This window comes from Chaetodon trifascialis, chromosome 3, assembly GCF_039877785.1.
Source record: "Chaetodon trifascialis isolate fChaTrf1 chromosome 3, fChaTrf1.hap1, whole genome shotgun sequence".
In the NCBI taxonomy this organism is placed as follows: domain Eukaryota; kingdom Metazoa; phylum Chordata; class Actinopteri; order Chaetodontiformes; family Chaetodontidae; genus Chaetodon; species Chaetodon trifascialis.
The window spans coordinates 27688507-27714306 of NC_092058.1; the positions used below are offsets into that span (position 1 = coordinate 27688507).

At 41.8% G+C, this 25800-nt stretch overlaps 1 protein-coding gene across 2 annotated transcripts; it reads right to left on the minus strand.

Moving 5' to 3' along the window:
- Nucleotides 1–6297: 6297 nt before the first annotated feature.
- acad9 (acyl-CoA dehydrogenase family, member 9) lies at nt 6298–19874 on the minus strand. Of its 2 annotated transcripts, none has more exons than XM_070959377.1 (18): nt 19588–19874; nt 18343–18436; nt 16849–16950; nt 14411–14517; nt 14083–14183; nt 13260–13338; nt 12990–13161; nt 12824–12897; nt 12672–12747; nt 12513–12583; nt 12298–12417; nt 12085–12213; nt 11257–11336; nt 10910–11036; nt 10749–10826; nt 8721–8849; nt 7230–7302; nt 6298–6943 (listed from the first exon to the last, which is right to left on the minus strand). In XM_070959377.1, the coding sequence occupies exons 1-18, from the start codon at nt 19768–19770 to the stop codon at nt 6843–6845; spliced, it is 1896 nt and encodes a 631-aa protein (XP_070815478.1). In that variant the 5' UTR covers nt 19771–19874; the 3' UTR covers nt 6298–6842. The 2 variants fall into 2 exon arrangements, with proteins under 2 accessions (XP_070815478.1, XP_070815479.1); XM_070959378.1 differs by having other exon boundaries at nt 19602–19826.
- Nucleotides 19875–25800: the final 5926 nt, after the last annotated feature.

Here is a 25800-nt window from a genome sequence, read left to right on the forward strand (position 1 = left end):
AAAACCCTTAAAAACTTTGATTGTAAGATTTAACAATTCAGACACTAAATCATTAAAGAAAACACTTTGTGGTCTGTTATTTTTCTGACTGCTAGGTGAGACCTCATTGACTGAACGCTTCCCAGTCTGTTCATCTGGAGTATGTGAGGTCATGTGCAACGTCTCTCTGGACAGACCTTTAGTATCTGACCAACTGAAGGCGCAACTCAATCCACTGGTCATCACAATTTTGTCAGCCAGTGCAATGCCTTCATCCCCGGTCCCTTTCCACATCCTACAGGTGTGATTCACATCCAACTTAATGTTCATCAACAAAGTCACAATGACAGCATGGCTTGGCTTACTATACGTGTGTTGAATGCATTCCTGCCTCATTCACTATTTAGTTGTTATGAGTTGCAAACTTTGACATTTGGCAGTGAACTATGATTTTAAAATTTTTGTTTTCCCAGGAAAAATGTGTGCCTGTATATTGCCAATACAAGTTCCATAACTTGAACATGCACAGAACAAACTATCACAAGCATGACACCAACATCTACTTCAGAGATGTTAATGTGATCCTGGCTGGCTTGATGTGTCCTGAAGAGCTCACTGAGTTCCTGTCCGGTCCACCCCTGGTGATAGAAGTTCATGATCGTGACAGAAAGTTGGAAGAAACGTCAAAAGCTCCAGCAATGTTTGGCACAGGCTCAGCTCATGACACCCTGTGTGGTGCAGCACTATTAAAAGAGAAGACAACAGTCATTAACTCCCATGGTGTTGCAAGCTTGAACCTCTCTGAGCTGCTACTTGGGAAGAAAAGCCTTCAGATGCACATACCAATCAAATGCTGCCCTCCACCTCCACTGCTGGACAGGGAGCGAAGTGCATGGAGCAATAAGATGACAGACACAGCAGCTGGCAGAGAGACAATGCCACAAGGCCATTATTTTGATGCCAATTCTCAACTCAAAGTCAAGGTTGAGATAGCTTGTCCATTTAATGTTAAGAATGGTAGTTGTGGTTTGGAGTCCTGTGAGGGTCCGTTTGGGCGCATCATCTTCCTCTTTGATTACAACAACTTCTCTGTGATGACCAAGCTGAAGTCAGAGATCCTCAGAATCAATGCATCAGCTTTCCATCTGGGCTCACACTCACTGGAAAATGTAGAGAAAGCCCTATCAAATTACATAATGAATTTCAAGCATGATGAGAGCAAGGATCTGGATTTTGTTACAGGATTCCACGTGCTCGATAAGAGGACTCACATCTTTGTTCTGGAAGGGCTGAAACATAAAGCAGTGAGGAGACTTTGGGAGGCTGTTCCTATGAAGTAAGCTCATGAACACTACGTTGCCCTAACAACCCGTGCTAACAGTTTTCAGCTGTGCTGCCGACTTGGATAGAGTGTTTAAATTCCAATGAGAATCATGCAGGCTGTGTGATGTTTTGCAGGCTAAGTGGGAGTGAGGAGGAGCAGGTGATAGTCCTCTACAACTCAAACCTGGGTTTCTTCAAGCGCATCTATGACTCATTAAATGTGGGCCTGAGCCCGATCCGTTTGTATGAGTCACTTGAGACCATCATGAGACAGCCTCTGGTCTACATTAGAGGCACAGTCCCCCAGTCCTGTTTCCATGCTTTGTCAAGGTACCTATGTAAAGAGATTACAATGACCTTCGAGGACCATACCTGTGATTTGAGTGTTTCACTCCATTTAGTGCAAATCTTTAATGCTTTACATCAGAGCAAAACATGCTGTTATGTTTAGAACAGCATTAGTTATTGGTTTTGGCCACTTTGAAAGGGAACAAGTTTAAAACACAATACTGACATACAGTATTATAATTGCTTACATTTTTCTATACTATTTTAGCAAACCATTACCTGTTAACATGATGAGCCAGTGTTATTCATGGAGTTAAATCAGTTATGATAAAGCAGCTAGTAAGTGGACCTTGGATCAAGGTCATTCTGTGTAAAATAAAACAAACTGTAGTTGTAGTTTACGAATCATGTAACTGAAGTATGCGTGATTTGCAACCAAGCAGATTTAAACTCTTGCATTAATGTATTGGAAGCTGAGTACATACATGAAAAGCCATGTGTAATAAATGTTAGATTTAATAGCATAATAGAGTTCACCATGGGAACTGTTTATTGTATTTTGCCTAGGTTAAGCCAGCTTCGTCAAATTAGGCAACTCAAAGATGTGGTGCAGTACAACCTCTTCCCGTCAGCTGACATGATTCTCAGCATGAGCAAGGAATATGGCACCGACGCAGAGCAATGGGAGCAAAAAGTCACAGCAAACATGAAGGTGGACGTGCCCACTCTGTCCGTCCAGATGAAAAGACACGCACCGCTTGACACACACAACAGAGAGTTCATGAAACAGTTGCTGCTCAGACAGTACAAAAACTTCATCCAGGTTTGTGGACTTCAACTATTCTGAGTAGAATCTGATGTATTAACACAGCCACTCATATGTTAGGAATATTTTCCAGGACAATATTAAAAAGGTGAAAGAGGAAAGTGAGCGGTTACAGAAGCCAACAGCTGCTGTATTAAGGATGGAGCAGTCTGCAGCCAGGCCGCCACACAGCTACAGCACCCAGACCTTCAACTCACAGAAGCTAGCCAAAGAGCTGCTCCTCAAAGAGATGGCAAAGGTTTGATGAATGTATCAATATAATCTACAATACTGTTTGATACATTGTGTACATGGTGCAACTCAATTTATGAGGGTATAGCTGATGGTTCAGAGGACAAGAAAGAGGATTGACTTCAAGTTGTTTGTGTGCAGTCTCCTTGTTGGACTTGTACCAGGTTTCCTTTAACACCCAAAAGATATACAAATCTAGTAAAGTGGAGATTGTCGTTGAAGTGTTTTTGCATGTTGGGTCACATTTACTACAAATTCATTATAATTGACATCACATCTGTACCATATTGCTGTGTTTTGAAATAAACACCACTGCATTAGTTCAGCTGCATTATCAATGCGAGGTATATGTACGAACAGCCACATGATACGATAACTCTGTCATGAATAGTTGGCTGCTGAGCAATGAATGTTGGGTAGTGTGTTTGCTAATACAATAGATATTTGTCCCGGACAGAAATGGAAGGAAAAGACGAATACAACCTCTAATCGAAACCTGTATTCAAAAATTGGCAGTGAAAATGTGAAGTCTACATGATGAAGTGATTGTGTAGTTCTCAGATAAGGCTGGTATATTTTGGGGAGTTTTGTGGTACACAGAAAAGAAGGTATTTTGCTTTCTCTGGTGATATCTGCAGGTGCCAGGGCGGAGGTTCACCTACAGTCAGCAGTACCACAGTGCGACCGTGGAGCCAGGAGACGTGACTTCCACAAAGGACTCCAGCTCCACTGCTGCCTCCTCAGTTTGGTACACAAGTATGAGCAGTGACAAGCCCAAAGTGCATGCTAAGCACCCTGACAAGGCTCGTGTGGAGGAGCTGAGGAAAGTGATGTCACTCTTCATCCTCAGCAGTGCCAGGTTTCACAGGAATAGGAATGCTCAGTTTATTGAAATTCCCATGACTCTTAGCACAGGGATAACATTTTTATGGCTGTTTACTTACTCTATGACTGCACATTGTTTACTTTGACGGCTCATGATATTAACCTTGCTGTCCTCTCCTGAGCTATCCAGTGACAAGCTGTGTATGTAATAGAAGGTTAAGCTGATAATTCTACTGTTCACTGTGCTTCCAGCCATGGAGAGAGAATATCCTACATGCGAACATATTGCAGCCTACACTTCCACGAGACATATGGGCCTCGAGCCAGCGCTGTGAGGACTTTCATCTCTACAGCAAACCCCCCCCTTTCTTCAGCCCGGCTCCTGTCACCATTCACCTGGCTGGTAGGCTGTGCAGCATCTGTATACTATACAACAATTAACTGCTAAAACTGTTACACCTTTCATATACAGTATAGGTTCATTCTATTGTATGATGGCATGCTTTTTTTTCCTGTGAGTAACTGGCCAAATGTTAACAACCAGGTGTCACTTATCCCCAGCTAAGTGTCAGAATCAAACAGAGGGCTTACAGGCTGACCATTTTATACTGAAGTTCAGTAGGAAACCAAGGAGAAATCCATCATAGTGGAGGTAGAAATTTCTCCCCAACAGCTGCCTCAGTGAACCATAATGTCACTGAGTCCAAGCGTCATTTACTGCCTTTATCCTAAATTGCGGATAAAGACAAAAGCGTCAAAACATCCTACTTTGTTATGTTCAAGGTATTGTTGAGATTTGTTTTACCTTAGTTACATGAGTTACTTACAGATAGTGATTTAGAAGCAGTACATCCAGAGGATGATGTATACCAGCAAGCCAGTAGGTTGTCAGAGAGAAATAAACAGCAGCGAATGGAGCCAGTTAACAAAAACCACAACACAGCACTCAGAAAAGATTTGAAACATTCACAACAGAGCGCAACATCTTTGTTGTATTTTCAGTACTCCTTCCAGACCTCACTGTGCTATGGAACTGTTTTTCTATGGAAGAGGAATTTTTCACGAGGTCTTCCTGCCAACAAAATCCTGATTCAGAGCATTTCTTTTATGTACCAGGATCAAAGTATAGACTCATACAGAATGGGAGCTGATTTGAAGTACAAAAGTGAATTGTTGATGCATTAGTAAGCTTGTGAAACAGGGGAGAAAGACTGCATATAGGTGATGGGAGATGGAGAGGGAAGTGAGCCTCCACCTTGATTAGAGCATTAAATATGTCTGGTTACATGGAACTTGTTACATTTATGAGTTTGGTTACAGGAGTTTTCCTCAGTTAAACACATTTTAAATCAAGCTGTTTTCCTGGGCTTTTACTGGGGTCCCATGGGTAAAAAGTTTGAAGTTGATATCGTCATACCCCCAGTCCCTGCTGTGCATGTGCCTTTTCTTTCTCAGTATGCAGATGTTGAGTGTTGGCACCATTGTTGCTCCTAATTGTTCAGTTTCATTGACACCTTCTAACAACTTTGCTTTCATTAATGATGAAATTCTAAAAACATGGGAAGATGTGTGGGATGGCTATGAAAGACTGGGCTGTGACTAGCACCTAGCAATGCACTAAATTTAACAGTCTGAGAGTATCCAAGAGTGGATTTTTCCTACAACTGTCTGGACTGTAAGCTTCTTCTCAGAATTTAAAGGCCAATATTGATATGTTTTGATTGAAGCCCCAGATGGTGGCTCCCTTTGCCAGTATCAGTGAAACACTCCCACACCACACTGGAGAATAGATCATCAACAGTGAGCAAAATTGATCCGTTTATGTCCGTCCTGTTGTGCTTGTCCAGCCATTCAGTGACGTAAAACCAATGTCTCACCTGTTTAGTTTATCAGTTGCATGAACAGTGAAGCATAAAATCTATCCAAGGAGTTAAGAGGGTGTGATGTTGATCCTCAGGAGACGTTCTGCAGCAGGAGCAGCTCGAGGCAGCCAGAGCTCAGTACAGTCGCTGGCTGAAGAAGCTGCTTCCTGGCAGCACAACCAGCCCACCAGGCAACAGCCCCCTCCCAGAGTTCAAGTGTCACATGGGAGGAAACTCAGCGAGACTTCAGGATATACTAAAAGATGAGCCTAAGAAGTATTCACTGAGGAAACCAGGCATGATGCTGAAGGTACAGTATTTGGACAGAGCTCAGAGTCCCAGGATAATTTGGACAGCAGCACACTTTCTGATCAGCAGTGTCCAAGAGAAATTCAGCTCTACTCTGCTAGTGTTATAGCATGCCTCAGAAGTCTGTTTCTTGCTCCTTGAGATCTTCCATTTGTTTGAACACCATCTGAGCACCTGATGAATGCATGTCAAACGTTCACTCTCTTTCAGCTCTGTTCTTGGTCTTCATCTCTTTAGCTCCTGAATGTTGACCAGCTAGTCTCTTACTGTGTGTGTCTGCTGCTTGCTGCTGAGCAAGTAGTGTATAGTGGGTTTTTAGAGCCTTTCATCTGAAAACATGCTGCCAGCGACGGTCACAAATGACACTATGCTTTCACAATGCTTGCTTCAGTTCAGTTTGGTAACATTTTGTTCAGTTTGTCATGGTTCTGGTGGCAGTTGACTGTAACGCACCTCAGTTTGTGAACCAAAAGTGTATTTTTGTGTTGCAGCCTTTGCCTCAACTGTCTGTGATGAGCTTGGGTGATGACAAAGCAGAGGAAAAGAAGAGCGTCGCTCTGGCTCCGGGCCCCTGTATGGACTGCAGCCTGAGCAGCAAAAACAACACCATCGCCAGACACAGCTCTCTCTACAACAAGTACCACTACACGTCAGTTGAAGTTAAAATTCTTTTATTAAAAAAAGAAAGAAGCAACAGATACTAGAGAAAATAATACAAGCTCTTTGTGTTCATATGTTCTGTTGCTTCTTACAGTGGATTCATTGAGCAGCAGTCATTCCTGCACAAGCGGAGCGCCCTGCCTCTGACAGACAAGGAGAAGAGCATCTTCACTTTTCAGAGGTCTGCGCCTAACACGAAGACAAATACACCAGCTGTCCAGCCTCAGGCATATTGTAGAAGCCACACTAATTGTACCTTATACCAAATAGGCTCATAAGCATTAAAAGTACTATCTGTCACAATAAACTCAAAGAGCACTTCATATAAAGTCATCAGAGGAGAACAATCATTATCCAAAGATCTCAGGTGTTATCTTTGATGGTTAATAAAATACACAACTGAAATCACAAATCTCTTCATTTATTAATCAAGTGTACAAATAATGTCAAGCAAAGTCAGAACCAATGAAAGAGTAAAGACAATCACTGGGACTGCGACCTGCCCCATATTGTCCAATCAGAATGGAGGAGACCACAGCTCAGAATGTTCTTTCGAGAGGGTGAGAGCAGACGTAGGCTCTGTTCTCCAAGACCTCCTTAGCGATCTTCTTGATGTTGGCATCGTTGTTCTCAGGAGAGTCTGGAATGGATTGAGACAGGAATTACAAAACAAGCCGCTTTTATTTGTTAAATACAAAACACAACATTCTCATCTGTCTGGATCATGTCACTGGATCACTCTGGATTACATATAGGCCATTAAAAAAACGCGTGCAGTGTGAAAATGAAAAGCAGTGGGGGGTTTGAGTGTTGGTATGTGGGGTTTGGTGGGGAAATTCCGCAACACATGCAAGTCTTTTGTACTCGGGATGCAGTGAAAAAAAGGCAAGGGGCTGTTCTCAATTACCATTTTGTGTTGTACTTACGTTTTTGCAACTGAGCCATTAAGTAGTTGTTCTTAAAGAAGGCGTCACTGCAGAATGTGTTTGTGAGCAGCACCTAGAGAAATGAACGACACTCATTCATCAAAACCTGCAGACACGAATCAGCTGGACAACACAGAAATAAAAACGAAATACAACGCACACAATTTCAGAATGGGATCAAACGATCCAGAAACACACAGCAAGTGATTTATTTCACTAAAATATGTTGGATGAGCCCTTTTTGACACATCATGGAGACAAGTCACGATGAACAGGTACAGAGCCAAACATGAACACAAACAAGCCTTATAGTGGATGAAAGCTTCATGATCAAATATTTGTTTTGAACATAATTCAGAATTTGGTTTGAACTTCTTGTTCCTTTGTGATTCTCAGGTGAAACACACATGATTATCTTTGGAATGGAAATCAGCTTGACATGAGCTCTATAATCTGTGTTTTACATGAAATGCAAAGGTGGACCACTGCATGTTTGCTGACATTTAAGCCTGTAGCTCCAGTGGAGAGGAATACTGGAGGAGGAGCACGGGGCTGCCCATGTGAGACACAGCACTGTTACAAAAGAGGATAATACAAAGCATTCCCTGCCTCCTTGAACGTCTCTCTGTTGATGATTTGTTTGCTCTGCTTCACTCTGCATCACTGTTTCTGATTACACACAGGACCATCCTGCAGTGAGTGTTTACACTCCGCCATCCCGCGTTCCTAGTTTTCTCCGCTAAGGTGGAGCAGCCTCTACACCTCCATAAAACAGTGGAAATAAAAGCTGCACCAAATCTAAGTAATGACTGATTTAATAAGAGATGACAGATACTGATAAGAGCCTAATTAAACCTGTTTACAACAAAAAGAGAAAAAACTGAATAGAAAATGAAGAGGTGACAGCATGTTGTGACACGCCACTGCCGCTGCTTTAATTGCCTTCAGTAGACTATGACATGCTGCAGTAAGTGAAAACAGCCTAATCTACTCAGATAACAATGTGTGTTTTATTAAGGCCGATATGTTCACTGAGACAGGAACTGCTTTCTGGTTAATTACATGTAAATGCAACGACTTAAATGCCGAGCATCACCACAGAAAAGTGTGAGTGCTGTGCGTGTGTTCAAAAGCACATGTCAAAGATCAACGAGGACACAGCAGTCAAGCTGGTGGTTTGAGGTTCAGATGGCAAATGGGCCAAACGACTACAGCAAGCTTAACAGCAGCCCGAACGGATCCTTCAAACCTGACTTTAAAGCAAGACTTTCAACTTTGAAATGCAGAAACTCCACCATCATTCTAATCCAACAAGTAATGAGAACAATAAAGCACATTAAGTGCTTTGGCTGCTTTGGCTGATACATTAGCTTAACTACAAGGGTTGCAGAGTTGATCTGCTGCATACACCAGGACTGCATGAAGCTCTGCTAAGACATCAACCTACGATAATTAATGCAAGGTTCCACGCAGACTGCGCTCTCTTCTCACCTCGTGGTCGTGATTCCTGAGGCCGATGCTGATGGAGCGGGTGGCTCTGGACAGGACGGCCGTCATGGCGTAGACGTTGATCAGCACATCTGCTACTCTCTTCAGCACAAGCTGTTCATCCACTATGGTCTGACAACATCAATGGATAAAAAACAAGAACACTTCAGTCATCCATCTTTTCCAGCCTCAGACAGTTGCTTCTACCTCACTGTGTGTCTGCGATGCAGAGGGAAAGAACTAATCATTCTGTCATTTATCAGGTGATCAAATCGTTTTCCATTAAGATGACTTTTAACAGGAGAGGCTGAGTGAAATGTGTTCTTGGCAGCTCTGCCTTTGCTGCATACTGGTGTATTTTCTGGATGAACACTCACACATTGCTGCTTAGGAAACAGCTTGGATTTTGCTCCCATGTTGTGATTAATGACTTCCTGTGTTTGGAGACTTCTGACAGAGACCATGCAGACACACCCGGGTTAATGTGCGATACCTATACTGTCTGAGTTAAAGGGAATGGGATGCTCTTTTCTTGGCGGGTACAAATCTTTCTGAGACTTAACATCAAACTGACTTCTCACCAGGTTGTCAAAATATACAAGTGTGAAGTAGAGTGGGCCTGGATCCCATAGCTCACACAGAGGACAGTCCACATGTACTACAGCTCTGACTGCTTCAAGCTACAAACAGTTTGTATGGGAACTGAAAGTTCCAGCTTATTATAACATGATATAATACATTCCTATCAGGAGTAACACTGTACATTATACCAGGTTCATTCCTGTGAGTTCAGAATACAAACTTCACTGTAATCCATCCATCACAGTTCACAGTCTGCCTTCAGTGAGGGAATTATTCCCTACATTTCCAGCTGTCTGATCGCCTGACTGGTGTTTGTGGCCCCGTTGGACTTCATCGTAGTTCTGCTGCTGTGTCCCCAGATCTCAGCAATCACTTTGATGAGTACAACACGATCATAACCAGCTGAGATGAAGGCCAAGAGTGTGAAAATGAGATGTAAATTGCAAGGATGGCAGAATTATCCTTCATTGCTGGGACCACTTTTAAACAAAAACCATTAAACAATATGTTTTTTTCTTTTGTTGCGGCTGAGTGTGTCAGAGACCATTACTGCATGTCTTTCCATCTGTCTTCAAACATCTCCTGCCTGTGTCGTCACTGCCAAATGATCACATAAAAAGGCAAAAAATGCTCCAAGCTAATCTTACATATAACAGTACCACTCAGCAGAGATGTGCACTGCTGTGCTGAGCCACAGGTGACTGATCATTGCCCATTTGTGCTCATTTTGTTCCTCCTATGTGACACTTAAAAGCATGATGTGAACATAAACAAGGACCTAATTAATACTGAGATGTTACAACCTGATCAGTTAATAAGTCATTGCATTCATTTAGTTGATGAATGCGAAGAAAAAAGCAAAAGCAACTTAGAATTCCACCCCCACAGTTTGGCTTTCACTGTATTTCTCAAGGACACGCAACAGCTGTGCTCCACTTCCTTCAAAACATCTTTCTGTCGCAGGTCTGATCTTTGATGCTTCAAAAGAACAACTTGCACCGCTTGTTAAACTTAAAGGCCTTATTTACTTTGATTTAAACAGATTGAACTGAAACGTTCAAGGTCTCGCTCCTCAGCAGCCGGAGACGGCCGTGTGATGAGAGTCCTCTGAGGACACTTCTCGTGCACTACATCAAAATGGAGGCAAATGATACAGGAAGTGGGGATTTGGAAAGCTGACCCGTTTCCAAGAGGTTTATGGCTTCTTGGGAAAGCTATGATTACAAAAGCACAGTCACGAAAGGAAAAGAGAAGACAGCCGCTGCCTAACAGACCAAGAGCACCTCAGACACACTGACTGGAAGATGCCAAGAGACCTCTGCTGTCACTGAGACGCGGCTCGTACGTTCAGCTGTTTGAGACAAATCAGAATTTTTCTTCAAACGGAAATATTTGAAGAAGTTAATCCCCCAGCTGTTTTTCCAGAGCGTACAATGAATCAAATGTTACCTTTCCATATCTGTACAGCAGGTTCTCCACAGTCATTCCCAGATGATAGACATTCAGTTCCAGCTTCTTAGCACTTTCCTGTGAACACAGAACTCCTGAGCCTCGAGAAAACAACAAATCCATCAAAGCCGTGCAGAAAACGGAGCTTTTCAAACTCTTACTGCCAAGCTGGGATGCACCACTCCGTCTTTTCCCGTCAGGCCGAGGTTCACTGAACCTCCCAATGAGCTCCTCAGTTTCTTGCCGACCATTCCCAAAGCCAGACCTATGTTTCCTTTCTTCATCTCCCTGCAGGCAGAGCAGAGGACAGACAACAGTCTGTGTTTACACACAAGAAAACCAGTAACATAGATATCACAGCCACCCAGATTCACAGGTCGTTCTTTCATAAGGCGGCTAGAAGCTCAACTCTGATTCAGTGCTAATATTACTATGGACCTGCTGCACAGAATCATAGTAATATTGTATGAATCCATCGCCCCGCTTCATACAGCCTTCATGTTCTTACTTTATTTTCGCTGTGAGGATTTTGCCAGCATACTGCATCCCAGTGAGAGCAACGTACATCCTCAGGATTTCATTGGTCCCCTGTTAAAAGACAACAGACTCTAAAAATGGCACACTATCAATTTCACGTTTAGCATATTATGAGATGCAGCTCATGAAGAACACATCATAAAAGGTGGAGAGCGTGTGGGTGGGCAGGCTCTGTGGGATAACAAGGCACCGCACCACAGTTTTATATTCCCAAGTGCCAGATTGTTCTACCAATAAAAGCAGAAGTCTTAGAACATGGAAAATCACACTTTAAAAAATAGGAATTTCTGATGAATTCTTCCAATAAATTCTTATATTGTGACACATATGGAGGAACTCTTTTATTGGCTAAAGGTCTGGTTCGTTTATCTCATTACATTGAGAATCCTTAATCAAGTGGGAACTAACTGATTCACAGGTCAAATGTGCCACCTGGTGGCCGCTTAAAGAATACGTGCTGCATGATGGTTTTTCTCAGGGTTTTAGAAATTCTGGACCCCAAGCAGAGTCCCACCTATCACTTTCTGAATGTTACAAATTTGATTTATTTATCTAACTCTAAACATGTTATCTCCAAAATAATGGTCTTTGTGTTTCTGCCTTGCATTAGAATTTATTCGATTTGTTTGGTTTAATGTTAATAAATGAAGTGCAAAAAATATCAGACTCAATCTTAAAAAAAAAACAAAGCAACACAACGTAATCAAACAATGTAGACTTCATGACTTCTTGGCCCAGAAATAAGACATGACCTTTGTTCTCAGGCCTGACTTTAACGACAGAGTAACTAGCAGAGTACCTCAAAGATGGGCAGGATGCGACAGTCCCTGACGTAGCGCTCGTACGGATAGTTCTTTGTATAACCCAGACCTCCGAGCACCTGCAGAGCTTCACTGACACAAATCCAGCCTCCCTCTGAGCTGAACACCTGAACACAAGATAGAGAACACACTGTGAGAAATGTTGCTTTGGTACTGATCCTGTATGAACAGCGTTTAATGACAGAGCTAACCTTGACCATGGCAGCCTCCAGGCTGCAGTCTGGAAGGCCCGGTCGGTCCATCATCCCTGCTGTCAGGTACGCCATGCTCTCCATCACATAGGCATTAAGAGCCATCATTGCAAACTTCTCCTACAATAACAGAGCAAACACACACCTCATTCCCCTCTGAGCAGACAGAGAAGTGTTGATTATTCAGACGCCAGCGAGGGAAAAGACGACCGTACCTGAATCATACCGAATTCACTCAGGCTTTTGTTGAACTGCTTTCTGGTGGCGGCGTACTCTGAGGTCAATTCTGTAGAAAGCCAGACGGAGATGATGTCAAACTGAAGAAATCTTACAAAACCCACACATGTAAGCTTGTAATCAGTTGGGCCTTTTACCGATCAGCTTTTTAATCATTCCAGCTGAAGAACTGCCCATGCTGAACCTCCCTGAGTTCAGGATGTTCATGGCAACCTGTCAGACACAAAGCAGAGGTTTGCTGTACTAACCACCTTCCACAGACAGTCATGAACAGCAGAATAAAGCTCACCTTGAATCCACCACCTATTTCTCCTATTACATTCTCCAGTGGCACCGGGACGTTGTCAAAGGACACTTCACAAGCTGAAAAGTCGAAAAGTTTAATTACAAACGACATGAAGGGGCAGTCCACTCCCGAGTATTCATCCGCTGATCCAAACTGATGAGAGGCTTACTGTTGGAGCCCCGGATGCCCAGTTTGTCCTCAGGCTTGCCGCTGGTGATGCCCCCGAAAGCCCTCTCTACAATAAATGCAGAAATCTTATCTTTCTTCACTCCATCTACAACCACCTCGGTCCTGGCAAACACCGTCATTACATCTGCTGTGCCTCCGTTTGAAATCCAAATCTGATACCACAAACAGACAAACAAAAGGAGTGACGCCAAGAGAATTTCACGATGCCAAAAAGCTTTACTGAACATCTGCGACATTGATTCCGACTCACCTTTGAGCCGTTGATCAGGTAATGTTTTCCGTCTTCTGACAGGGTTGCTCGGGTCTGAATAGAGGCTGCGTCACTTCCACTGAAACCATGGAACGAGTGTGAGTGAAGCTTATCCAACCACATACTGACACACACTGAATTCAGTGAAGACAGATGTCTCCAAAGTGATCTAAACTTATTACAAATACAAATTACGTATTTGTATTAGCAGCCACACCCTGTCAGTCAGTGTTTATAGAGGCACCTTTGACAGCAGTTCCAGCTGTGACTGTGTGATGTCCACAGCTGCTGATTTAAATGTTGGTTACCCTCAGCTTAGTTTTCTTTTCTAGATCATATTATCTTCATTTAGTGTGTTGCTGCTGCTGCTCGAGGGACATCTTGTCAGTCCTGAGCAAAAGATATGATCCCTAAAGCAGAGCTGTTAAATACAGGAAGTGGCCAATCAGACTGTACCATGGGCAGACAGCCTGTCAGTGATGTTGAAAAGCAAAGACCACTCCAGTATCTAGATGTACTCAAAGCTGTGGCTACGATCACATATTGTTTAAGTGAGATAAAAAGCAGCCTTTGGCAGAAAAGCTAATGCAGTTGTTGTGCAGAGTGTGCAGCTCTTGAGTTGTGTAGCTGCTGTCTGGCTCAGTGTGACGTCTGCTCTGCTCTGTGAGAGAGCGCTGACGTTACTGCTGCACGAAAATAACGTCTCCATCTTCGTAAATGGATAACAGAATGGTGTTGTGGGAAAAAAAGGCTACACCATCGGGATACACAAAAGGCGTTTGGTGCGCTACTGTGAATGCAAATGAGATTTCGGTGCCTTTACCTTCCAGGCTCTGTCAGACAGAAAGCTGCGACGTGTTCTCCTGAGGCCAGTTTGGGCAGATACTTCTGCTTCTGGGCCTCGTTCCCTGCAATCAGAATCCCCTGAAACACCCAACAGCTGTTAGCTAATCACGCAGGAGAAGCCCCTCAGAGGCTCATTCGTTGTTAAGATTAGATCGTGTTATCATAGACACATAAACACTTTCCCTCCAGCTTCTCCACGCAAGACACGCAGATGATCAGCCTCAGGATGAGAAGAGCTTTCTCTGCCAACACACACACAGACACACAGTTCAATGTGCAGCTCTGTTCCACCATTTCATTTTTACCTTCAGTCCAATGGCTTGATGTGCAGCCAGCGTTACAGCAATGGAGCCATCTAACGAGATGATCTCTGCCAGTCGTGCATACATGGTGTTGGACAGTCCGAGACCCCCTGGAGATGAAAAAGACACCACCTTCAACTTGTGCTAGTAAGACATGATTGAGTGCAGCAAAGACAACTGTTGTCACTGATTACATTGAACAACAGCTAAACTGTGTGTTGTGAAAAGCTCGGTGCTGGGCTGCAGCAGCTACTCAGAAATTTGTGTCCAAGTTCTTAGTAACAGCTAGTTAGTGTCAAACTAGATTTATTAAATTATGTTGCTCAGATAAAACTTCAGAAACGTCAAAGCAAGTGATGTGTAAGTCAGCTGCTCGGACACATTTGCAGAGCCTCTAAACCGAAAGTCACTGTAGCATCACAAGCTATAGCAGAAATTCAGGAAATGAAATGGACTGTAATTGCACACATTTTATTCATACAGTCATGGAAAAAATTATTAGACCACCCTTGTTTTTTTCAATTTCTTGTTCATTTTAATGCCTGGTACAACTAAAGGTACATTTGTTTGGACAAATATAATGATAACAACAAAATAGCTCATAAGAGTTTAATTTAAGAGCTGATATCTCGCCATTTTCCATGGTTTTCTTGATAATAACCAAAATCACCTAAGTTCTTCCATCAATAGCTTTGACATTGTACTGCCAAAAACAGAGCTTCAAGGCATTCCATGTTTTCTGTCTGTTAGTCACATGATGCACACAGGAGCGTCTTGACATGCTCTCCACCAGCTTCTGACAATGTTCTGCTGTCACAGCAGCCCATTCCTGTTGCAAAAAGTCAAATAAATTTGCTTTGTTTTGGGGCTTGTGGTTCTCCATCTTGAGTTTGATGATGTTCCACAGGTTTTCAGTGGGATTTAGATCTGGTGATTGAGCAGGCCAAGGCATGGTTCCAATGTTCTGGTTCTCCATCCAGGCTTTAACTGACCTTGCCGTGTGGCGAGGGGCATTGTCTTGGTGGAAAATCCAGTCATTTCAGGCAGGAGAGAGTTTATCAGCTGATGGAAGAAGACTGTTTTCAAGAGTAGCCCTGTGCGTGACCTGGTTCATCCGCCCTTCACACGATTGCATTTGCACCCATACTGAAACAACCCCAGATCATCACTGATCCACTCCCATGTTTTACTGTAGGGACAAGACAGTCTGGTCTGTAGGCTTCTCCAGGCTTCCTCCTAACCAGTAAGCTGGCTGGAGTGGGCATCAACTCAAAATTTATTGATCACTGAAGAGAACCTCAGCCCAGTCATCAACAGTCCAATCCTTGTGATCCCTAGCAAAGAGTAACTGGGCCTTCCTCTGCCTTTCGTTGATGAAGGGCTTCTTCTGTGCCCTGTGTGACTTCAGACCAGCTTCAAGAAGTCGGTTTCAAACTGTCCTTGCTGAACAAGTCACATTTCTCGACAGTGCCCACTCATTTGTAAGGTCTCAGGAGGTCTGACAACAGTTCCTGACACAGGAACGGATGAGTGCACGGTCCTCTCGTGGGGTAGAAAGACGTTTCCTGCCTCGACCAGCTAGCAGTTTGGTAGCACCATGTTCAGCTTGCTTTTTCTTGGTGTGATGAACGGCTGTCTTGGAGATCTTCAGTTTTTTGGCTACCTGTCTTCACTCATGCCAATTTCCTGCAATGCAAAGATGGCTGCCTTTGTGGCTTCACATAATTCTTTTGTTTTAGGCATTACGTGAGAGCTGACAACTTCTGAGTTGTGCTACGGCTTGAATGTAAGCAGGAAACCACTCTAGGACTTTGTATGTGCAGTGCTGCTTATGACCTGAAATGGCCTCTTATACACCCTGGGAATACAGTTAAGCTTAACCATGTCAAATAAGACATACTGTATTATGGAATCAGCTGCATTTTTTGTCGTGTTCATTGTATTCTTCAGGTATCAGGCATTAAAATGAACAAGAAATTGAAGAAAACAAGGGTGGTCTGATAATTTTTCCATGACTGTATATGTGTACATACATTCAGAGTTAGTAGTGTCATGAATGAATGGGAAACAGCTAACCTAACCTAACTAGCTTATGTTATTAGCATGTTTTGTAATTTCAGGTATATTGTGTTGTTTTTTGTAAAATGTATTTAAATCTTCCCGGTTTACATTGTTAGCATTTTGAACAAGCACCACTTTCCTTATAACCTCTGGCAATTCATAAATACTATTTTTTTTCCAATGATGAAGAAAATAAGCTAAAACAATAGACAAAACACACATGTAACATCAATGGATCAAGGCGCCTCTCAGCAACAAGCAAGCAGATGTGGAGTGTTAGGAGCCCAACAAGCAGCTTGATCGCTTGGTGAACACTGACTTTATAACGAGGCTGCGTTTGAACTGACAAACCGCTCGTGTCAGTCAAACAGTCATCTTACCATATTCCTCAGGAACCATGATTCCAAACAGGCCGAGCTCCTTCAACCCGTTCAGAGTCTCTGGAGGGATTTTGGCTTCTCGGTCAATCTTCGCTGAGTCGACTGAAAGCACAGTCAAAAACAACACGGTGGATTCATCGTATTGTTCAGAGGTAGGGCTGGGCAATATGGCTGAAAACTCTATTGCGATATAAGTGTTTTATATTGGTCCATATCGATAATTATTGATATTTTTTATGACCTATTTAAAATAAGGACCAGGAGAAAAATACATTCAATTTAAACATTTTTATTTTAAATTTAACCTTCCTCTGATTATAATCCCCTCAGCTTTTCAACACAACCATGGAAAACACTCAAATAATAAATGTTAAAAAAGTGTAAAAATGTAAACAGAGAGAAACCTGAGAACTTTTTTCCTGCAGGTTTAGTGCAGAAAGTTCACAAGCTGATTCACCTTCTGGTGAATAAAATGTTTTCAAATATGTGCAGTGTTTTGGAAACATAGCAGAAACTTGACATCTGTAACATACAAACAAACATGATAGTACAGTAACACTGACTGAACTATAAAACCAGCTGAGACATATGAACAACTTTAGTCACTCTTCTTACTCTAAACATACATGAACTATTCAATTATATTTTTATTGCAAGTGTGTTTAAGAAAAAAAAAAAGTACGTGTAAGAGATGTTTAAAACCTGGCTTCTCCACAGTGCTCAGTGAAGCATGTCTTTTGCTATATGATATGCTGCTGCCTCCGTTATGTCTTTCTGTCTTTTAGATGATTTGTCATCAGGCACTGAAGCAGATACCTCTGCATGGTGGTCTGCTGCTTGTGCGGTGGTGCTGCGGTTGGCGGACGTTGGCGAATACGGCTGCGCTCCAAAGAGTGAGCGCGGCTAAGGTGGTTAAATAAGTTTGTGGTATTACCGGTCTTGGTGGGGACGACAGTCTTGCATAAGTTACAGAACACATTGGTCTGACTACGGTCCGACTTACAAAATCCAAAAAACTCCGTACTGGCGAGCTGACTTTCCCTGTTTTATCGACAATTTCTTCGCTCGCTGCAGCGCTCACTTTCTATTTCTCATCTCACTCCTCGCGGAGCAACAAACACTAGACGAGTCGCGATGGCGCAACCAAACTTGATACTGTTACAGGATTGGCGTGTTAGCGTCTCTCTCACTGATCAGCGATTACTCCCTACGTTGCTCGGTTAGCTGAGAGCGAGTGCCTTTGTTCATGCAACCAACCTCGCTTCGCACCTTCAGGTTTCTTCCGACTAAGAAAAAAAAATTATCGAATGCTTTATCGAACGCATTTTATATTGATATTGATGACGTGTCCATCGCGAGACATACCGCTATCGTTTCATCGGCCCAGCCCTATTCAGAGGCTACAGATTTCAGGATCATCACACACGTTATTATTATATTCATAGCACTTGTGGTTTTCTTGAACTCCTGCAGTCATCAGATCTGCTCACTCACCTTCCTCGCTGAAGAATTTCTCCACCGGTGCGATGAGCTGGTTGATCTCCTCCACCTCTTCATTTCCAATTTCTGGATAAGGGAAGACCTCAGCCTGGAGGACAAACATTCAACTGTTCAATAAAGACCCCGCTCCTTACAGCCAAAAGAAGAAAAACAGGCTTAAGTGCTCTACTTCTGACTTCAGATGCTTTAACTGCATGCACAGTCCAGTGTAATCAGTCAAAAGAAAATCAAATGAGAGAGAGAGAAAAAAAAAGAGATTTCATTGAGCTGACAGACATCACATTCACCAACGCCTCAGCCAAATCGCATCTTTAACACTCCAGTTTCCTCAATTTATTACAGGTGCTTACCAACAAAGTGTTTTTGGTCCTGATCCCGCTCCTTCAATCCTGGACATCTGCGACGCAGAGTCCAACCAGATCCTTATATTTACCAATTTATGAGTAAATAAGTGTCCCACACATGGAAATAACAGCTGCAGATTTCTAAATTTGGCCCACATGATTTTTTCAGGAGCTTCTTGATCCAAATACTGATGGTCGTTGTTTAAAGCTGTTAAGTTGATCGGCTTAAATCATAATAAGGAAAGTTAAACTGGAAGAATGAGTTGAGTGTCAGCTGATCTGATCTGTGGCCAGCAGAATTAATCATTTTAACCTGTCAGAGTGACTGTTAAAATGAGCAGCTGCTGCCTGAGAGAGGAAACATAGATTTATTACTACCGTGATTTCTGCATTCAGTCTAGTGTCCTGACTGTACTTACAGTTAGTTAAGTACATATTTCAATACAGGATGTTTACTTGTGCTTTTACTAAAGGATCGCAATACTTAATTGAACACGGCCTGTCTGATGTTACATTGATATTTCGGGTCAGCTAAAACATTTCATATGCAGGCTTTTTCAACAACACAGTTACTCATTATTTGGCTGTGACATACTTCACAATACCGTCTGCATGTACTGCAGCTCCTCTGATCAGTGATATGACCCGTTTGAGGTTCCAGCTAACACGCAGGCTGCTTGTACTTGGCTGAGATTCGGTTCTGGGGTAAGATGGGGTCTGAGGACGACTGGTGGGGTTAAAAGATACGGTTTGGTTCAGGTAACTCCAGGGGAAACACGTAACGACAGGAAAGCAGCCTCAGCCAAAAGGAAAGAATGTTCCAGAGCTCAGAGGTTGTCCTCGCTTGTCCCTGTCAACCAAGTCAAAAGTCCACTCATCTTTTCGGCTACCTTACCTTGTTCACCTGACCGAGGAACAAATCCTTGGCATAAGCGAGGTTTCTTGAGTGAGTTTTAATGGACCTTCGCGGCTGAAGATGTAGCACTTCTTTCCCAGCATGCCTCACGTTACAGGCGAGCAGCCGCTTTCCGATCTGAACTGATTTCGACAAGACAACAAATCTATTCACACTCATCATGATTCTGGTACAGACCTCCACGTCTTCTATCGCTTGTCCATGAAGAGTTATTATATACAACCACACAGGACACCTTTCACCCGATTCTGTCTCACGCTGATGACGTACACAGAAGGTTAGATAATACCTTCAAAGACCCTCGGAAACAACACAGTTAGCCTGATAACGACACTTTAACGAATGTGAACAGACTGGCTCTAACCCTAAGCGTTTTATTCAGATCAGTTTGAAGACATAGCCAACGATGTAAAAATACAAAGAAAAGAAACAAACAATCAAAGAAAGAAAAATTGGAAGTATTTTGGATGATTAATTAACTGAATAGATAAGGGAATTTGACTGATTATTATGATGGTAAATGCTGAAGTACTCAAATTAAAAACAAACAAACAAACTTTTGTTTGTTTGTTTGTTTGTAAAAAAAAACAACCAAACAAAAAAACCTCAGACAAATAATATAAAAGAGATGTGCTCTTTCCTCAGTAGTAGCCATGTCTTAATGTCGGGGATCACACAAAATCGGGGGTTTCCGCAGAAGTCAACGCAGGTCACATATGCTCTCCTGAAAGTATATGATTTCCGACAGCACCTGAATATAACATAATAATGGCACGACAAGACCACCTGGTGGCGCAATGCACAAAGGAACTACCAAGAAAAGGAGGCAAAACAAACACAACTCTATCAAAATTAGAGAGAACTTATTTAAAACTGATTTATTTTTAAATGTAGACTAATTTCACTCTCCAACAAAGACCTCAAAAGCTGTAAAAAAAATAAAAATAAAAACAGGAGGTTGGCTACAAACATAAATAACAATAATGATGCATTTCAGTGATTATATAAAACAACTGATCTGTATATGTATCAGTGAATGCACAGTTTTCTAATGCAAAGCATTCTTTGCTTGCAGAGGAAATGCAGCCCTGTGCACGGCCCCTCCCGACTGCATGATGACGTCGTCCTGCTGACACTGATGATGTAGCCCTCAAAGCTGGGATCTATTTTTAGCTCCAACCTCAAGGGCCGGACAGACAAACAGGGCAAACTGTCACTCAGACCACCTGCCACAGTCAGGCAGCCAGCCAGGCATGTTGACTGCGCAAGACAGAGAAAAGAATTAGTTTACCGCTCTATGGACTTTCATTGGAGGTGACAACTTCCAGATAATTCTCTTTAGGTTTTCACAAATGCTTCAGTGCCCCTGGTGAAGGTTTCTGTATTGGTGATCACTGAAGGTGGAGTGAAACACAAACATGTCACTTTTGGGGAGGACCGTAAAGCTACAGCTGAGGACACGGATGTCATGTCCTCAGTGTTGTTTCTGGGAATATGAGGTTTTTATGCATAAAGGTCAATTTACTCATCGTGGCCATGGGGAGTAGGCCTGCTGCTCAAACTGTAAAAATATGATGTCTTTTGTGGCTCTGGAAGGAAACTTGTCAAATATGAGAAAAGACGTCCACATGATGTCATCAGGGTTACCTCAGCCTGAGCTGGAGACTGAACAGAAAGCCTTTGTTTTTTAATACTGTGGGTGTGGAGTTTCAAAGATGTGCGAATTTACCAAGTGTGGAAGGATCTAACAAAAGATGATTCTGACTGCATTATGGAAAGGTCATGACCTCAGGATCCCTTTAAAGACCCCCGGAGGAATTTCTGTTCAACCATTCTTCACAGCTAGAAATCATGGGTTTTGAGAGTTGACCAAGACTGTTTTTGTTTGATGCAATATCTTTACATGTTTGGCAATAAATGAAATGAATGAATTAAATGATTTCAGTGTGTCTCCACCAGAATTATTCCTGGCAGTGTAAAAGATTTGAAACATTATTTCGACCACGAGATAAAAATTACAGAAAGTATAACTGATCATTTGAGTGAATGAATAAATGTGTAATAAATAAATAAATAAATAAATAAATAAATAAATAATAATACAAGAAGTTTGACATATGTTGATTTGGTGGGTTTGGGTTGTCCTAAGTGAACCTAAGCTCATGACCTCAGTATTTCTAAAAATTCTGGCTAATGCCTTGCTGTTGGAGTCATCTTACATTGATTCATTGGAGGATTAATCTAACCCTAAATACATGTACAATACAACACAATACAATACAATACAACCTTAACCACGAAGAAGACAGAACCACTTTAGGTGCATTGGTTTTAATCTCAGCCTGTCATTTAGGAGACAGTGTGCCCCAGATTGCAGTGGTGGACTTGCAAAGCAGTGTGAAGCATTTCCTGGTTAGGCAGAAAAACATTGTGGTCTTAGGACTCGAGGACCTCATCTAAGTAGAAACTACTCCTCATATTTTAGATTCTAGGAACACTTAATTTTTGTAGGTAGAAAAGAATATTAAAGTTTGGCCTTCAAAGGCTTATGTAAGTGCAGTCTTAGGACTGTAGAAACACCTTTGTAAGGGAGTTCCCTGGAGTCCTAAGGAAGGAAAACATTGTGTGGAGGACCACTTTAGAACACTTTGATGGTTCTAAGACTCGAGGACCACATTTTGGTAGCAAAGCCTGTATAAGTATGGTCGTAAGATTCTAGGGTCACTCCTGTTTTGTTGGTAGACAAATCTATTGCGTCGTATTAAGCACGACCCTCAGAGACATCTAAATGTGGCCCTAGAAATATACATGAAGGACTTTCCTTGGAAAAGCCTAGCATGGTCCTATACGATTCAACCCCTACAACTTCAATCATTGAACTATTGGGCCATTTTAAGGCAACAAAGCCTATAACTACAGTCATAGCACTCTAGGACCACTTTTAGATATAAAAGCCTAAATACATACAGTAAATGTGGTCCAGAGATTCTGTCACCATTCCTGCTTTCAAGTAGAAAGCCTGTTTGGATTCAAGGGCCACTGTCAGATAGAAACTGTCAGTGAGTGTGGTTCTAGGACCCTTGCAGCACATTTAGATTGAAAAGCTTATGGAAATTGTGGTTCCTAGAGGCACCCAGTAATTCAGCTGAGACCAAGAAATTGCACTCTCTGACAAAGGAGAGTCGATGCAGCTCAGATTTTACAGTATATCGCTTTATTTTGCGTTCTCAACATCGTCACAGTACTAGGTTTACATCAATGGGGTTTTGTCTACTTAGAAACAGAATGCATAATAAAATAAGAGCACTATTCCCTTCCCTTTGACTTCAAAAGTGGGCTGTGAGTGTAAGAGAACAGGAGCGTCTCAGGTAATAAGTCAGAAGCAGTGTTAACTGTGCAACAGTTGGCTGTTCATCTCTAGATCCTATGATAATTCAGTCCTGTCGGAGGCAGAGAGAAGCAGTTGATGATTATGTAAATATCAGAGGGGAGCAGGAATGCAGCTTCAATGTAACTGCAGACATTGAGTAGAAGTAATAATAATAATAATAATAATGATAATAATAATAATAATAATAATAATAATAATAATAACAATAATAATAATTTACAGACTATTTACATGTTTTCTTATTCTTAACTATCCACCCTTAAAATGTTTCCTCCATTTCAAGCCCTCTTCAACAAGTTACATTAGATTTTCCCACATGGATTTGTTATTTACACTCAGCAGTATACTGCATGTCTTTAGACTGTACAGTGGAAATAGAGGTGAAATGCATGTCGGAGGAGAATGACACAACTTTAAACGAAAAGACACACTAGTAGGCCAGAAATCATCTAAATGTAAACAAGCATCAGTCAGACAAATCAAAGCTACACTGAGTATTTAGTCAAGCCCGCTGCTCAATAGAACACTTAAAAAAATGAAAAAGAAAAGACAAGAAAAAAGAAAACGGTAGGCATCGATGGCATGCAACAAAGCACCTCACACGGACAGATCTGGACAGGTTTTACAACAGATCAGTATTCTGAAGGAAGTGGAGGGTTGTGACTGAAAACACAGGTTTAAAATTCAATATTGAACAAAGCTCGGTTGGTGTCTGCACCATTATTCCATAACTTCTAACTAGTAATCCGACTTACTGTTGGTCTGAAGACAGACGTAGTCATTAGTCAACTGTGGGGTTGTGGTGGGTCAATTTAATTTGGTCCCTTCTTTATTTGGTACTGATTTGAAATGTAATGTCCATGCTATATTGGCACTTTTCTGACTAGAACCTACAATACGCTGCATTAAATGCGGTATATTTGACAGATATTCAATTTTAGAGTAGCCTACAGTACTTAAAGCCTGCAAAATACGTTTTGAATCGTGAGTGCCATTTTAAACATGGTACCACTATCTAATAAGGCAACGCTTTTAGAGGGTTTGCAGGTTGCAACTAATAAGCTATTGGTAAGAAGAATATTTGTGTTGCGAGGCTGTGAAAAATGTCTTTGTCTGATGTTTATCCTCCTCCAGCAAGGTTTTCCCCAGAATCGTTTAGCAGAGGTGGTAAGTGACCCAGATCATGGCGCTCTTAATGGAGGATGGCCTAAACAACGCCAGTGTCAAATATACAATAAATAATATAAATATATGGCATTTGCTGTGAGAAACAGCACCTGTGCTCCTAATGTTTGATGTCATTAAGGTGAATACATTTCGTGTGGTGTTCAATGGAAACAGCTGCTTGGTCTTTACACTCTTTTAGTTCAGGCTGTTTGTTGACTTCGACCACAGTGATGTACACTACATTATCTGAGTACATTATCTTCCTCATCCAACATTTACAAAGCTGACTTTTAGGTTTATTTTACACCATACAACGTTTACATTGATGTTTGTTAATGTGCAGTCTTCTTCGCTGCCCTGCTATGGGTGTTTGGATGTCACAGCCACCAGTACGCTGGTCTTCTGATGGACAGGAAACATTGGCTGAAGGATAAACACCAGCCTCAGGGATTTTTTCAGAACATTGCAACACAAACATTGTTCTTATGTATGGCTTATTTACAATGTATAAAACATCCATAAATGACCTATTAACCATTTATAAAGTTAATAGTTAATTATCTTTATTAATCAACCCTTTAAACCCTTTATAAAGAGTGCTGTATTGGAAAGCGGTACCTTGAAAACTTGGACCTTGAGGAAAGATGTATTTAAGAATATTGATCTACTGGACACTTGACAACAGTAATGTGTGAGCCAATGACAGAGACAGATGATAAATACGAAGATAAAAGAGTTCCATTCATTATATTCATGGCTGCCTGTCCAATCACTCTGATTTCCAGATGACAGAGTACATCTTTCATCACGCCTGCTCTACCTTTCCTCTCCTCAGCTGTGATAACATCCAGCTTTAACTACTGTTGTACACTAAAGATCCAGTAAACTACTGTATGTGGATCAGGAAAAGATACAGATTTGGTTATCCTCTGGAGTGACACAAATACATAGCTGACTTCACTTAGCTGTAATTGACGAAGTCAAAACTATTCTACCATTCATTTTTAACAACTGTCAACTGTAACACTGATATAGTTTGGGAATACACAATAGTTAGAAAATAGCCTCGAAATACATTGTTACATGCAATTATTTTCTTTGACATTCTTTATCAGTGTGGAAGGTCCAGTCCCTCCAAATCCATGTGGATACTTGTACTTCACTGAAACATTGAGGAAGAAATGACAAAGGATGTCGGGGAAAAAAGACAAAACTGACAGAGCTAACAAAATGGAACAACCACCAGACTGCAATTGCTCTTACACAAAAAAGTAAATACATATTGCACATACAAGTAAAAAAAAACAATCCATCTCATAGTCTTTAAGTAGATACAGACTAACTTCGGCCATTGATATTAACTAAGTAGAACAAGTGCTGTGTCTATCACTTTCAACAGAAAATATGCTCCAGCACACCAGCCCCCTGCCTCCGCTCTGCACACACCACAGATACTGTGCACAGGACGGCTGGGAGGTACAACCAGCCATCCCATAATATGTCAGAAAGACGATTGATATAAAACTGACATTTGTGGTGAGTGAAGCATACGAGTACTATCACCATCACAGAATGATAATTATTGATTTTTTGTACTGTGGTGTCCGCGCGGCTCTGAGGAAAAGTCCAATGGA

Bases quoted from the DNA above. Each gene is read 5' to 3' on its own strand.
- acad9 (XM_070959377.1), bottom strand. From the start codon at position 19,770: ATGATGAGTGTGAATAGATTTGTTGTCTTGTCGAAATCAGTTCAGATC. The intron at 18,437-19,587 runs GTAAGGTAGCCG...TTTGTCCTCCAG, and splicing joins TCCTCGGTCAGGTGAACAAG to GCTGAGGTCTTCCCTTATCC. The intron at 11,337-12,084 runs GTACTCTGCTAG...GTCTTTTAACAG, and splicing joins GCATCCTGCCCATCTTTGAG to GGGACCAATGAAATCCTGAG.